Source organism: Salvia splendens, chromosome 12 (assembly GCF_004379255.2).
Source record: "Salvia splendens isolate huo1 chromosome 12, SspV2, whole genome shotgun sequence".
NCBI classification, from domain to species: domain Eukaryota; kingdom Viridiplantae; phylum Streptophyta; class Magnoliopsida; order Lamiales; family Lamiaceae; genus Salvia; species Salvia splendens.
Window position 1 is genome coordinate 10,845,608 of NC_056043.1, and position 16,960 is coordinate 10,862,567.

Consider the following 16,960-nt stretch of genomic DNA (forward strand, 5'->3'; position numbering starts at 1 on the left):
CTGATATTTGTGTGGGCAAATCTCACCAACGTACTAGGACTCGAATAATGGAAGACAGAAACTGCTCATGGAGGAAGCACAATTTTCGAGATCTCTCTTTAGAGGGGGGACGAAAATTTTGACAATAATTGTTGTATATTTTCTATCTCCTTTATTCTCCTATTTATATTAAGTCACACATTTGGCCCAGTCAGGGATCTAAGGAAGAATTTGGAACAGACCTCACCCAATTAGCTTTTTACTAATTAAATTGAACCCACAATTTAATATATGCTTATATTGGAATATTACGAGCAGCCACTACATAAGTAATATTGCACTGCCTTCCAAATCCGAAATTACAAGTATTCCGGGTTTCCTTTAATTGCATTTGATTTATTTCCCGCGCTTAAGATAGAAACATCCATTAATTAATTAATGTCTGCTATAGACTTAATTAATTAACATATTTCGAATTCCAAGAGTGGACTTAGCAAGAAACTCTTATTTATTATTCATAGAGTAATCAAACTCCAACTAGCTAGGTTCCGAATAATAAAACCTCGTTTCGAGCTCCTCTTGTGGATGTTATCAAACGAGACTCTCCTCGCGCACGTTTCAACATAATAGCAATCCTAGCACCTCTAGATAATGATCACCACTACCCAATATACCTGGATCGTTGGGTTACGAAAAACCCGTCCTTTGGTAAGTCAAAGTAGTGGATCCTCAATATCGTATGCTCAATGCTAACGTACATTGATTAAGAAATTAATTTTCAAGACCTCGTCTATCAGTAGATAGCATAAAGACTCGTCTTGCTGTTAGATCCATTCAGTGCTATACCACACCAACGTCGTCTTATTTCAATAAGGTTTAGAAATAATCGGACTGACATTGCAACCTTTCGCGATAGGTAGTCTAGACCTATCTAGGTTGTGAAATTCTTATTTTTCTTTGTTTAGAACTGACGGTGTTACCTTAAATTGGACGACGCCCACAACCGGTCTACTAAAACAAAGACTTAGACTTTGTTACGTTTGCTCATACATTTAAATATGCAATAAACAACCATTAAATGTAAAACATAACAACATTATGACAAAAATAATCTATTGCATTTATTGGAAAATAACCATTAGAGTTTTACAGTATGCAATCATACGAAAGGTGATTTCTAGTATACAAAACCCTAACAATTGATACCAAGTTTTAGGCTTAGCAGGGAATTGTTTCATCCTGATCAGTAGGATACATCCTTGTTTGAACGACACCTACGCAAACCTGCTCTTTCAATTGACCTTATTCCTTAAAGAACTTGTCAAGTACATGCAAAATGCATTCTCGAACAATCTTCATGGAATTATGTCTAGGAAATGGAGGACATGAATCATTGAGTATAAGCTCTCATTTTCAGCGATGAGAATCTTATCCATTTACGTTTCCATTCTACATAATTTTGGCATTCGAGTTTATTTCTTTAAGGATCGCAGACAAAATATAAAGGACATAATGAAGATTTGGCAAATAAACTTATTATCACATACTTATGCTCAATACATAATAGCAAATAACCACAAAACATATATGTATCTTGCAACTGTAAAATTAAAATTTTGTACTCTCCAGAGGAAGTCAATACGCATTAAAATCTTACAATTTTACTGGTCACAACACCGACGAATAGTCCAGAGACCACAGAGTGGCATGGCCGCCTAATGTTGCCTAAGCAAGACCACCGAATTTAGCATTATAGAGTTTCATTTCTACAACACACTCTCATAACAATGCTCATGTGCTGCTAACAAGACCAAGCTATCTCATAAATCATGTGTGAACTTCTGAATCTCGCAGTTTCTTAGGATTATTGTCCCCACAGAACAGGTGGCGATAATATTGGAAACCACATTCTAGTTCATACTATTTATTTCTGAGAAGTCTGCCCTCATGAACTCGCTATTTCTTAGGATCATTGTCCCCACAGAGCGGGTGGCGATAATATTAGAAAAAAACTTCATAAATTGCAGACCAATTGATGGAGACCATATACAACGCACTTGTTGTAGTTATCGCTTAGATATTTTATATGATATTTGCATAACGGTAATTATTTAAAATTAAATAATTAAGTTTTATCTTGAATAATGATTATCCAAATTCATTCAGGATTTATCAAGATAGTGTTAACTATCTAAATCCATTTAGGATTATTCTAGATTTTATTCCGATAAAATCAAATCCTTCAATTCAAGATAACGTTGATATAGGATTATCATTATTTAAATCGTTCTAGGATATTACTAGATAGAAACGATTCCATTATAATCCATACGATAAATAAAATCTAATCAACCAAGATTTATACAAATCTTAATTCTATTTAGAATATACATCTAGAGTATATCAAACATTACTTAGGATTTTTTCGATAAATTAATTTATCTAAATCCAATTAAATAAGGATTTTCTTATATATTATCTTTATCCTAATCTATCTAGGATATAAATCCAAAAGATAAGGATAATATGGATTAATGTTTATTTTAATCCATCTAGGATTTGTCTTAATAGAATTTAATCTATTCAAATCCATTGGATAAAATAAATTAATATAAATATTAATTCTAATCCATCTATGATTTATTCTTGGAGTAAATCCATATAAATCCAAAGAATTAGATAATATTATATTATAATTATTCATATCTATCTAAGATTTATCTAGGAACAAATCCATATAAATCTATAAGATAAGAATAAAATATTATATTTATCACTATCCAAATCCATCTAGAATTTTTCTATGAATAAATTCATATAAATTCATAGGATAAAAATAAAATAATATTATCATTATCTAAATCCAACTAGGATTTGTTTAGGTATAAATCCATATGAATCCATAGGATATAGATAAAAATTAGATTATTATTTTCCAAATATAACTAGGATTCATCTAGGAATAAAATCCATATAAATGAAAGAATCTAATTAATCCATGACTTGATAAAAACAAATATCATATAATATATAAAATCCACAAAAGATATATTCAAATCTTATTTCTATATTTATCTTGAATTATTTCTAAAATTGAATCCAAGGATTTGGAAACCCTAATCAAATTTGGAAAGCGAAGTCACTGAACGAGACGATGCGACGTCCACCCGCGCGAGCGTCGCGCATAGGGTAAACCCTAATCTTGCGTCGTTGAACTCGAGTCCGGGAAACTGCCCGCGAAGGGCTCCCACGCGAATCGCAGTTGCCCGCGGACTCGCCCGGCTTCCTCTCCGTCGCACCAAGGCGTCGGAGCTGCTGGAGTTCAGCCGCTGTCCGCACTGCCGTTGCTGCCCTCGTTTGCACAGCCGCCGGCTCGCTCCCACTGCAGTAGACATCTGCCTTCCGTTACCTGGAACACCGCGGCTACTGCCCCAACCGAAGTCAGGGCTGCCGCTGTCCAACAAGGCTGCTGCCGCTGCCATAAGCCGGAGCCGATTGCCGCTGCTGTTTTCGGGCTGTCGAGACCGCACCTGCTGTGCCGCGTCGCACAAACTGCCCAGTCCGTAGGCTTGGGCTGTTGACGCAGCCTGCCCAGCGTGCTATGCCGCCCGTTGCTTCGTCATCGCAAACACCCATGAGACAAAACTAATTACGGTGCTCGAAAACGTTCAGCGCAAGAAATTCTAGTGATCAGACGTGATCACAATTCCTTGATTTTGAACTCCATGTAATCATTAATAGTCAGGATAAATTCATGATTAAATACCTAATTAATCACATCTATGACTGAATTTCACGTATAGAGTTCAAAGTTTGTTTACACATACAAAACATATAAACAACAATCATGCATTGAAGCAATTCACATAACATGAAATTAATCCACATAATCAGAGCCAAAAATTGGCTCTGATACCAATTGTTGGGGTTTTGGAGCCCCTTGCACAGCGGAAGACTTGTACAAAATAAATAAATCAGACGTAGGATCTATTTGACAGATTATGGGATTAATCAATTCACATGTCAACACAGAATTGCATGCTAGAACGCAAATAATTCATGCTCAATAATATAAATCCTAAATCATGAATTCCACGGTTTAGAGTTACCGATTTGATTCTCCAAAGAATTGTCGATTGCTCGCGCCTTCTCCACGATGATCTTCAATACTAGACCACGGATCTTCTAACTGGTATCCCGAACTGTATTCCGACATCAGTGTGGGCTGATCTTATTGAAACACTAGGACTCGAATAAAGAAGACAGAATTTTCTCACGGAGGAGGAGCTGAAGAACTCACGGAGGAGAAATTCAATTAGGAAAAATCGTTCCTTTCTCAGATATGAGAGTGGACGAAATTTTCCGCAATGATAATTGTGTTTTTCTATCTCCTTTATTCTCCTATTTATAATAGTTACATATTGGGCCCAGTCAGAGATCTATGGAAGGTTTTGGATATGAGCACCCCCAATTAGCTTTTTACTAATTAAATTGAACCCACAATTTAATACAAGCTTATATTGAAATATTACGAGCAGCCACTATAGAAGTAATATTGAACTCCCCATCCAAATATGAAATTACAAGTAATCCGGGTTTCCATTTTGTTTATTATTTATTTCCCGTGCTTAAGATATAAATGTCCATTAATTAATCAAAGTCTGCTATGGACTTAATTAATTAACATCTTATTAATTCCAAGAGTGGACTTAGCAAGAAACACTTATTTATTATTCATGGAATAATTAAATTCCAACTGGCCAGTTTCTGAATAATAAAACCTTGTTCAAGTTCCTCTTGAGGACATTATCAAACAAGACTCACCTCACACACGATTCAACATAATAGCAATTCTAGCACCGCTAGATAATGATCACCACTACCCAATATACCTGGATCGTTGGGTGACGAAAAACCCGCACCTTTGGTAAGTCAAAGTAGTAGATACTCAATATCGTATGCTCAATGCTAACGTACATTGATTAAGAAATAGATATTTATCAAGACCTAGTCTTTCAGTAGATAGCATAAAGACACGTCTTGTTGTTAGATCCATTCAGTGCTATACCACACCAATGTCATCTTATTTCAATAAAGCTTAGAAATAATCGGACTGACATTGCAACCTTTCGCGATAGTTAGCCAAAGCCTATCTAGGTTGTGAAATTCTTCATTTTCTTTTGCAAAGCATTGCATAGAACCGACTGTAGTTACCTTAAATTGGACGCGGTCCACAACCAGTCTACTAAGCAAAAGACTTAGGCTTTGTTTACTTCTTATGCATTTAAATATTTATAAAACATCTTATAAACGTACAAGCAAACACAATGTAATAATATACTGATTCTATTCGTGCAAACTGCTCAAATAATATTGAATCGAGCTAAAAGTGGATTGTAGAGTTTTTCCGTATACAAGTAAGATTCTATTCGCGCGAACTCGCTCGAAACATGTTTTTCAGTATACTAAACCTAACAGGGAGGTGATGAACCTGAGACTGCAGACAATTGGAATGATCTGAAGTTTGTGGGGACGGTTGCTAGAAGTTAAGCCTTTTTATGCATATATGTCTTTTCTTTTCTTTCTGTGTGCTTTTGTTTTTCAGTTTTATTTTTGTTTGAGTCTAGTTGAGTCTAAATCCTTTTTTTAGTCTTTTAGTGTCGGTCATATGGTAACCATGCATTGAAATTTGCCTTATTTCTTTTATCGTATCTTTCTTACTTGAGGACAAGTATGGTTTAAGTGTACGCAGTTTGATAAGGCTCGTTTCATGCATTGGTTTTGAGTGATATTATATGCTTTTGGATGAGATAATGCACAAATTGTGAGCTTAAGTATGCAGGTATCTGCTGGATCAAATAGATAGTACAAACTGACTGAGCAGATTTAGATTGAGCAGAAATGCAGCAAAAGTGCAGAAAAAGTCGCCAAACTGATCAAGGAGACAGAATGGTGTGCAGACATGACAAGCTGTATGAGGAAAGATCAAATCAGAAAAGTGAGTTTTTAGTATGCAGATTGTCAAGTTGACCAAGCAGTAGGTGCGCCTTGATCAAGTGAGCGTAGAAGAGAAAAATGACAAAAAAAAATGGTGGCAACGGATCAAGTGGGTGAAGATGAATTGACCATGCCAGGCGTCCAACAAGTTGATCAAGAGGAGCTCATCACATGAAGACATGAGATAACTGGGTTGATCAGGAGGAGCACTGAGTTGATCAAGAGGAGCTTACCACACGAAGACATGAAAATCCTAAATTAATCAAGGGTGAAATGGTCAAATTGGACGAGAAGTTGCCTTAGGGTTAAAGTTGAAGTTGCTCTATAAATAGAAGCTTTTCATAATGAAGAGTCAGCGCTTAACCCTGCCGTAGTTTAGGTAGGAAGCTTTCATAGGCGCTTAACGCCACCTTTCTCTTAACTTAGTTTAGTTTAGTTTGCTGCTTTCTTAGTTTATTTTCGGGGTTTCGACGAAGGGATTGACAACTCTGACGTCGGGATTATGTTTAATTTCATGTTTTCAGACTTTAGTGTAGATTTACAGTGTGTTGGTCATTTCAATGGTGGAATTGACGCCTCCATCTTAGAAGCTCCTTCAAATCTCGCTTTCTAGTTAGATTTAATGGGTTCAGCAGAGGAATTGACGACTCCGGCGTTGGATCTCACTTATTTCCTGTTTTATGAAGCTTTGGTTTATTTTCATGTTTATGATGCTATTTACTCATATTTCTTGGATGTTTTTCGCAATTGGTGGTTTAGATGTTTAGATCCATGTTGTTTACATGATTTCCAGTAGCTTAGATATTGAGATCTAGTTGTTGCGTAGGATTTGCTCAAGATTCATGGAGTAGATGTTCTTGTTTAGAAGTAAATTTTGTTCCAAAGCTTGCTTATTTTCTCCCTACAACTTTTGAATCTCGATCATGTTTTAAGCTGCAAATTCACTACTCTTGTTTCTGAAATGATTTCAAGCAAATGTTCGTTTCAAGTTCTCTTTAGTTTAGAAATTTCCATGCCAAGCCTCTGTCTCCATCTCCTTATTTTCTCTTGAAGCTTTCAAAACACTCTTCCATTCATGTTTTCTTAGTTAGATTTAGTTTAAGCTCTCAAACTTAGTTTTCATGTTTAAAGTTCAAGTTTCCCACTCTAGTGTTTAAGTCCATGCTCAAGTGCTTAAGGCGTGGTGGCTAACGACAACCCTGTGTCGTAGATACAATCTCGAGTAGGTCCATGGTCTCTGTGGTTCGACCCCACTCTTGCCGCTTATACTTAGTAATATTTGTTGCAAAAGTGGGAAACTATAAATCTTGTTGAAAGGAGGGACACGTTCAAAATCCCTCTCTTCACAACCCTAAAAGGAATGTGAATCACTTGAGGTGGGACGGAGGGAGTATAATTCACTTGCCATTATTAGTTATGCATATGAAATTAATTTTTTAATCATATACTCCATACGTCTCATTCAAGATGGTCACCTTTCCTTTTTTGTTTGTCCCAATCAAGTTGACAACTTTTCAATTTTGGAAATAACCTCCTCTCTCCTTATTAAAATATTCAACTTTTTTTCCCCTCTACTTTATTTCACCTAACAACACTTCCTAAAATCTCGTGCCACTGAAGAATGTGGTCATCTTTAGTGGGACGGAGGGAGTATATCTATATGTATGCTAGAAGTAAGATTTTTTTTATAAAATAATACTACTATTAACTTTATCTATTCTTATACTCCATGGAATATTTAGTACACACCCCCCGTCCCAACTAAGTTGAGTCATATTCCTTTTTGGGATGTTCCAACTAAGTTGGCTCATTTCCTTTTTTGACTAAAAACACAACATCCAACCACTCTTACTTTATTCCATCACCAACTTTACACTTTTTTTCACCTTTCATACTTTATCATCTTTCCTACTTTTCAACACAATTTCTTAATCTCTGTGCCCAAATATGTCCCTTCAGGGACATTCGATTGAAGGGGTTGGTAGCGGAAGCGTGCGTTCTAACAGATCACATAATACGGATCTATTTAGCAGATTATTCAGACAAAATCTATTCGCGTAATTGTCACATGTATCATGCTCATAACTTGAATTTTATACATGCTTTAGCACAAAAAATCCTAAAACATGCTTGCTGCGGAGTTAGGCAATTTACCTCGTTGATTCTTCAAAGAATCGTCGATTGCTTGCGCCTTCTCCACGATGATCTTCAATACTAGACCATGGATCTTCTGACTGGTGTCCCGAACTGTATTTCGGAATCAGTGTGGGCTGATCTTATCAAAACACTAGGACTCGAATAAAGAAGACAGAACTTTCTCACGGAGGAGGAGTTGAAAATCTCACGGAGGAGAAATTCACTGAAAAAAATCATCCCTCTCTTAATAATTAGAGTGGGTGAAAATTTTCTACACTAAATTGTGTTTTCTGTCTCTTTTATTCTCCTATTTATAATAGTTCATATTGGGCCCAGTCAGGGATCTATGGAAGGTTTTGGATATGGGCTCCCCCAATTAGCTTTTTACTAATTAAATTGAACCCACAATTTAATACAAGCTTATATTGGAATATTACGAGCAGCCACTACAGAAGTAATATTGAACTCCCCATCCAAATCCAAAATTATAAGTATTCCGGGTTTCCATTTTGTTTATTATTTATTTCCCGCGCTTATGATATAAATGCCCATTAATTAATTAAAGTCTGCTATAGAATTAATTAATTAACATCTTATTAATTCCAAGAGTAGACTTAGCAAGAAACACTTATTTATTATTCATAGAGTAATAAAACTCCAACTGGCCAGTTTCCGAATAATAAAACCTTGTTCAAGCTCCTCTTGAGGACATTATCAAACGAGACTCACCTCGTGCACGATTCAACATAATAGCAATCCTAGCACCACTAGATAATGATCACCACTACCCAATATACCTGGATCGTTGGGTGACGAAAAACCCGCACCTTTGGTAAGTCAAAGCAGTAGATACTCAATGTCGTATGCTCAATGCTAACGTATGTAGATTAAGAAATTAATTATCAAGACCTCGTCTTTCAGTAGATAGCATAAAGACTCGTCTTGTTGTTAGATCCATTCAGTGCTATACCACACCAACGTCATCTTATTTCAATAAGGCTTAGAAATAATCGGACTGACATTGCAACCTTTCACGATAGGTAGCCAAAGCCTATCTAGGTTGTGAAATTCTTCTTTTTCTTTTGCAAAGCATTGCATAGAACCGACTGTGGTTACCTTAAAGTGGACGACGCCCACAACCAGTCTACTAAGCAAAAGACTTAGGCTTTGTTTACTTCTTATGCATTTAAATGTTTATAAAACATCTTATAAACGCAAAAGTAAACACAGTGTAATAATATACTGATTCTATTCGTGCAAACTGCTCGAATAATACTGAATCGGGTTAAAAGTGGATTGTAGAGTTTTTCCGTATACAAGCAAAATTCCTATTCGTGCGAATTTGCTCGAAACATGCTTTTCAGTATACTAAACCCTAACACCGATAAAATTGGAACGATACAGAGATGATTAGCATGGCCCCTGCGCAAGGATGACACGCATAAATCTCTGTGCCTAAATATTTTGACTCAATTTAGTTGGGACTAAGAGTGACTCCAATAGGATGGCCGCGGTGCGCTATTGTTGGGGAAGAGGTTGGCGCGGCGGGGTGGGGAAGAAAGGCGCGAGCCGCAGTTGCGGCGAGGATGGGACGGTGGGGTCATGGGCGCGACGGTCTATTGCACCGCGCTGGAAGTAATTTTTTTTAATTTTCTTAATTTAATTCTATAAATACAACCTATTCCAATCATTTTTTCCACACCATTCCAATCTCAACTCTAAACTTTTACTCAATTCCACTTTCAAAAAATGGATAACGACGATTATCAACAATTGATCGATGAGGCGTTTGATGTAGTGGTTGAAGAGGTCGAGAGAGAAGCTGATGATGAAGCGGAGCAGGAGGCAGCCGCGGCGGTCCCTCGTCCGATCCATCGTCAGCGGACAATCCGACATGACTATGTCGGGCTAACCAGCGGGTGATGGATGACTACTTTGGTAAAAACCCCCGTTATCCGCCAAAGCTTTTCTGTCGGCATTTCAGAATGTCGCAATGGCTCTTCCTCCATATAGCGACATCATTGGCGGGGCGGTACAGGTGTTTCACCCTCTGACGTGATGCTAGCGGCCGGATCGGACTGTCGATGTTGCAGAAGTGCATCGCTGCAACTAGGCAGCTTGCCTATGCCGGGCCGGCTGACATGTTTGACGAATAACTACATATGGGTGACACGACGAGCCTAGAGGTTGTGAGACAGTCTTGTAGGGGCATGAAGGCCATCTTCAGTCCAGAGTATCTACAAAACCCAAGCGCCACCGACTGCCAGATACTGCTAGATATGCATGGGAGGGTGCACGATTTTACAGGGATGATGGGAAACATCGATTACATGCACTGGGAGTGGAGGAACTGCCCGGTGGCTTGTAAAGGTCAGTTCACTACTAGATGCAAAAACAAATACCCCTCGATGATCCTGCAAGCCGTTGCTGACTATCGGTGGTGGATCTGGCATGCATATTTCAGTGTTGCAGGGTTGAACAATGACGTCAACGTTTTGCAGTCGTTGCACCTCTTCAATGACGACTGCCGGGGTGAGGGTCCGGAGGTCAGATTCGTGGCCAACAACACACAGTACAATAGGGCTACTATTTGGCAGATTGGATATATCCTCGTTGGCCCGTATTTGTCAAGACAATCCGGCATCCGATTGGTCCGAAGAAATCCTATTTCGCGCAACGTCAAGAGGGTGCTAGGAAGGATGCTAAGCGAGCTTTTGGTATGCTCCAAGCACGATGGGGCATTATTCGGTGTCCGGCACGAGTTTGACACGAAAACGATGTCGCTGATATCATGTATGCATGTATCATATTGCATAACATGATGATAAATGATGAAGGATCGGCTGCAGAAAGTTGGGCATCGGATGATGGTCCTAGTTCAAGTGACGGTGTTGCCACTGTGCCCATGCAGATGGGTGTATCATGTAGTAACGAATAATTGCTCCAGACTTTCACCGATATGCGCAGGGAAACAGGACATACCCAACTCCAGGACAAATTGCTTGAAGAGATCTGGGCACGTAGAGAAGCGGGCACATCGTCATATGCGCGACGGTGTTGTTTGTGTGATGTCGATAATTTTCATTGTATAATTTTCCTACATCTATAATACAACGAATATTTGGTTTTATTTTTATTTCTGATTAAATTATGTTTTTTTTCTAATTATTTTGGTCCAAAATTTTTTATTCTAATCTAATTAAAATATACCAACAATTGATAAAATAATGAGATTTGTGGTTGTGGCCTGACCACTATTTGGCTGGACAAGTTTTGTGGCTGTGGAAGAGTTTTTGTGGCTGTGCCTTGGGTGGAATCATGGCTGTGCCACTCTATTGTGGACACTCTAATAAAGTACTCCCTCTGTCCCATAGTAGATGTCACACTTGGGGATTGGCATATGATTTTAGGAGGTGTTGTTTTATGTGTTAAGTGGAAAGGAAAAATAATATATTTATATTAATATGAGAGAGAACTTTTTCCAAAAAAGGAAATGTGACATCTTTTGTGAGACAAACTAAAAAGGAATGTGTGACATCTATTATGGGACGAAGGGAGTAATATTTATCTGCATTAACTAATCATTTGTATTTAATAATATATTCTACTCCCTCCGTCCCCCAAATATTGTCCTACTTTGACCCGACACATGTTTTAAGAAATGTAATGAAAAAGTTAGTGGAATGCGAGTCCTACTTTCATATATTAGGTTCATAATAAAATATGAGTAGGAATGAGTTAGTGGAATATGGGGTCCACTACCAAAAATGGTAAAAAGTAAAATGAGACAAATTTTGTGGGACGGACGGAAATAGAAAATTGGGACTAACTTTTAGGGACAGAGAGAGTAATAATTAATTATTAAATGTATAAAATTATATGTATTATCCACACAATTTTAGTTATATTTTATTATTCATTAAATTTTACTAATATTCTTTAAGTATAGTACAACTTTTTATATACTCCCTCCATCCCTGATAATTTGCCATCTTTCATTTTTACCATTTTTGGTAGTGGACCTCATATTCTACTAACTCATTCTCACTCACACTTTATTATAAAACTAATATATAAAAATATGACACACATGCCACTAACTTTTTCAACTCACTTTCTACTACATTTCTTAAAATCCGTGTCGGGTCAAATGGTGACAAATTATGGGGGACGGAGGGAGTATAAGGTTTAATATGTTTATAATATATTGTAAAATATATTTTATCATTCACTAAATTCTAGTAATATATTTTGTATAATATTTATTGAATTATATTACTTTCTCTGTCCAAGCACACTTGGAGATTGACACGAGATTTTAGGTGATGTTGTTTTGTGTGTTAGGTGGAGAGATAAAATAGTATATTTATATTAATGTAAGAGAGAGTTTTTTCCAAAAAAAAAATATGACATCTTTTATGAGACAAACTTAAAAGAAAAGTGTGACATTTATTATGAGACGGAGGAATTAAATTATATTCCTACAGTATTATGGTTTAATTAATGCTTCAACCGATTTGCCCAATGAACCAATAACTTTCTCAGTTTACTTGCCCATCTGAATTTTAAAATATAGTTGTAGCCTATATGGATTACTACTTGTCTACTGCTCTCTCCGTTCCTTGTTAATAGATGTATTTCTTTTTTGCACGAAATTTAAAAGTAGTGTGTTAAATGGATGGTGGAAAAAGTAAGAGAGAGTAAAATAAAAGAGATGAAGAGAGAATAAAATAAAAAAAGAGAATTACGTTTTGTCAAAATAGAAATGACTCAATTAACTTGAAAATGCATAACTGCATTAACATTGTTAAAAATAGAAATGATTCAATTAACTTGAAACTGCATAACTGCATTAACATGGAACAGAGTGAAGTACATTAGTAATATAACCTCAAAACTGCATAACACTACCTGTTTATGAAGCATATGAATAATCCTCCGTTTAGTTTAAATGAGGCACTTATTTTATTTTTCATTTATCACAAAATATTTTGTAAAATACTAAAAATAACCAAAGCCGGTGTTTTTTACATTGCACGATATGTATTTTCTGAACAGAAAATTTGAATTGAAAATTCATCGTTAAATGGGAGAGCGCGTGGTTTAACCTTACTAAAATCACCATTCATTACCACACAGCAAGAGAGGGGCGACTCCCTTGCAACTCACGCCGTTTACTACTCTTATTTTTTTGAATCTTTCTTTCTTCCATTAAAAATAAAATATATTTTTTAATTATTCTATAAAAAACGATATACAATAACTTGTTAATTTTCAAATGTTTTATATTTAATTGAACGGAAAACGTATATTTTAAATCAACATTCATTACGCAAGGATGGCGACTGCCTTGCAACTCACGCCGTTTACTCACTCCCATTTTTTATTTAAATTTTTGCCTAATCTATTGCTAAAATTAAAATAATAGCCGTTTCGTTTTTTCCTCGCCTCATCTCCAAATTTTTCCCTTTCCCCATTTTGCAAATGCCGTCACCCTCTGAAACTATATTTGCTGTCAAAATTTTCCAAACCCTAGCAAAACTACTCATATTCGCTACCAAACAAAATTCTGATCCAGTATATACGTTGATTTTGCTGAGTTCCTGCTAGCCGTGGCCTAATGAACGACTTTCGCTCTTCATCGTCGTCGTCTTCTTCCTCCTATGACTCCGCCGTCGGACCACCGCAAGCGGTATGGAAATGGCTAGATTGTGTGTTTTTTCGGAGCGACTATAAGTTTGGATTTCGCTTTATTGTTTTTTTAGTTTAATTTTGTCGATTGTTTCACTGTGCTTGATCCGGCGACCTATGTAGGCGTTTATGTTTTGGTGAATTTAATCATCTTATTCTTATTCTATTGATTTAAGGAGAATTTGTGTGCTTGTGCTGTGTGGATTTTGCTGTGATTGATTTTAATATGTGCCAGCGATTGTAGACCTTGGCAAGCGGAACAGTTCTCGTAAGAAAAAGTAGATTTGGTTGAATTTATCGGTTTCGGTGCAAATGAAGTTGGGCGGCATTTTTAGAATCTATTAGTTAGTTTTTGCAGATCACTGAATTAGTTTTGTCCTGCATTTCCTGCCGATTCTGCTTTAGATTTCCCCTAGGATAAACCGGAACACAGTATAGATCCTTTTTGTTTTTGCTTTAGGCACCAATCGTTTTGTTAAAGTTTTTCATTTTTTATTTTAATAATTTGTGCATAACACGAATTTTCTCTGAATGGATATGATCTTAAAATTAATTTAATTAGCTAACCAAATGACTGTAATGCTATCTGCAACAAGGATCGCGATGGGTCAGTACCTAGACATATTCGTCTTATTAATTTCTCTGTGAATGATCAACACTTGCTTGCAGATATATGAACAAGTGCAGGATGTAACTGTACTCTTTCCCTCCCCAGTTTTTTTCTTGCTTATGTGGATAACATTATAAATGGGACTGCAGAATGTCATGGGGAGTCAGTCATCTTCTCAAGGAATCTCCCAAATAGTGTCTCGTTACTGGCGGGATGTGTTCTGGTTGGTGATATTTATAGCGCATTTGGTTGTGGTAGGTTTTGCTCTCGGGGTTTTTGGGCTAAATAGGTTTAAGCAATTGGATAGGCTAAATATTGATAAATACACAATGGGATTTCTCGAGAATAAGGATGGTTTAACTGAAGACTACTGGCCATTGTATGCCGTGGCTGGTGGAGTTGGTGCAGTTTTGGGGTGGACTTGGTTATTCTTGCTCGGTTCACGTGCTACTCAAATGATGAAGTTCTCAGTGCACATATTGACTACATATCTTGCTGTCATCAGTGTTCTGTGTTTCTGGATCGAGCAGTTCTTCTGGGGTGTTGCATTTGCTATTGGTGCTGCATTGCAATTCCTGTATGTCATCTCTGTTATTGACAGGTAAGCATTGTGGCCTTGTGGTTAATACCTTAGTGTTTGTTGATTTTTCAATAAGTTTAATGGTTAAAAATAAGGGCCCAATATGCTTAGATGCTGTTGCCTGTTGCATTTCCCAGTAATAAGGAAAATCCTTTTCTTTTCTTTAAGTACAAGTACTAATATTAAAGTTTTCCTCTTAATTAGTGTATATTTCTAATGATTTTTTTGAGTTTTTTAATATTCTGAAACATATCTAGTAAGAGTGTTATCATCTATAGCAAGGATTTGACATTTTATGCATGGTTTGGTTCTGTTTATCTCTTCTCTCCTTCCAGGCTCCCGTTTACCATGCTGGTACTACAAAGAGCAGTACAAATGGTCTGGGACCTTCCTGAGATCACAAGAGTAGCTAGCCTTTTCATGCTTGTAATGCTTTTGTGGCTAGCCCTGTGGTCTTTTGGTGCAGCTGGGGTTGTTGCTTTAGGCATTGGGGATAGTGGTCTCTGGTGGCTTCTTGTGGTGAGCTGGCAAGTTTTTGCTCTATAAATATTATATATATGTATATCAGCTTTTCTAGGGTTGTGAACTGGTTAAGCTCTCATTTACTCATCTTATAACATAGTATTGGTCTTACCACATGCACTTACAGGTTCTGTCAGTGAGTTTGTTTTGGACTGGTGCAGTTCTCTGTAATATTGTCCACGTTGTTGTTTCGGGTATGGTTTTTCTTGTTCTTATCCATGGTGGTCGAGAAGCATCATCAATGCCTCCCAAACTAGTTATGAGTTCGTTGCAACATGCTGTCACTACTTCTTTTGGCAGTATATGCTACGGTTCACTTTTTACTGCTGCTATTCGAACCCTACGGTGGGAGGTGAGCACATTTAAATTATAGTATGTAGTTTCACTTCGATTGCCTCTTACCATCAATAATTTGTTTGATGGAATTTACAGATCAGAGGATTGCGGTCAAAAATTGGCAACAATGAGTGTCTGCTCTGCTGTGTTGATTTTTTGTTCCATTTAGTAGAGTTTCTGGTTCGCTGGTTCAATAAGTATGCTTATGTCCAGGTACTAATGAGTACGTCTATGCTAGCAATAACAACTACCTACAAAAGACATTAAATCCTTTAAGAGTACAATGATTATCCCAAATTTGCCTCACTTTTTTTGTTACTTGGGGAATTTGTGAGGATAATATGTACAGGAGTGGAACTTATAGTCCTTTAATTTGTAAACTGAGATTACACTTGGATACCTACGTAAACATGGATTTGGCGTCTCATCCAGATTGGTGTTTACGGGAAAAGCTTTAATCACTCAGCGAAAGATGCGTGGGAGTTGTTCCAGTCCACCGGTGTGGAGGCACTTATAGCATACGATTGTTCAGGTGCTGTTTTGTTCATGGGCACAGTGTTAGGTGGGCTGATATCAGGAACATGTGCAGCAATCTGGACCAGGATCAAGCATCCTGAGAGGGTGGTTATGGTGGGCTCTACTGCCATGTTGATGGGTATGATCTTGGTAAGGAAGCAGCTTATCTCGTCTCGTGTCATTTGACGGTGACAAGCATTGCATTTGGTTTGCCTGCGTACTGGTTTCTTATATATGCTTTGTAGGTTGGACTGGCCATGGTGGTCGTGGAAAGTGCAGTTACATCGATTTATATCTGTTATGCAGAAGATCCTTCGTTGATAAGCAGGTGGGATGCAGCATTCTTCGCCCAGATATCGGAAAAACTACATCAACGCCTGCAGCACAGAAGTGCTCGTGCCAGACAAGTATTAGCAAATAGAATAGACCAAATACAGGAAGAAGCAGGACTTGCTTGACTTGATTTTATATGAAATTATACTATGTATCTAAATATGGCTTCATGTAACTGATCACCGAAGTTGTATAAAATGTTGTCACATTATTTCCCTGTTTTCTTAAAATAGCATAGCATAATGAATTCGGTTGGGTAA

General features: G+C 37.2%; 1 protein-coding gene and 1 non-coding gene across 3 annotated transcripts; both read left to right on the forward strand.

Annotated features, from left to right (window-relative positions):
• The first annotated feature begins 9,472 nt into the window (after positions 1-9,472).
• On the forward strand, positions 9,473-9,579 carry LOC121759763. The gene has a single exon (XR_006041711.1). It is a non-coding gene; the product is annotated as a U6 spliceosomal RNA (small nuclear RNA).
• A 3,966-nt stretch (positions 9,580-13,545) lies between these two features.
• Positions 13,546-16,960, forward strand: LOC121757556 (CTL-like protein DDB_G0274487). 2 transcript variants are annotated; one of them, XM_042153083.1, is made up of 7 exons: positions 13,546-13,804; positions 14,473-15,014; positions 15,329-15,512; positions 15,643-15,867; positions 15,948-16,064; positions 16,284-16,517; positions 16,613-16,960. In XM_042153083.1, exons 2-7 carry the CDS (start codon positions 14,551-14,553, stop codon positions 16,823-16,825), a joined length of 1,437 nt encoding a protein of 478 aa, XP_042009017.1. In that variant the 5' UTR covers positions 13,546-13,804; positions 14,473-14,550; the 3' UTR covers positions 16,826-16,960. The 2 variants fall into 2 exon arrangements, with proteins under 2 accessions (XP_042009017.1, XP_042009016.1); XM_042153082.1 differs by having other exon boundaries at positions 14,563-15,014.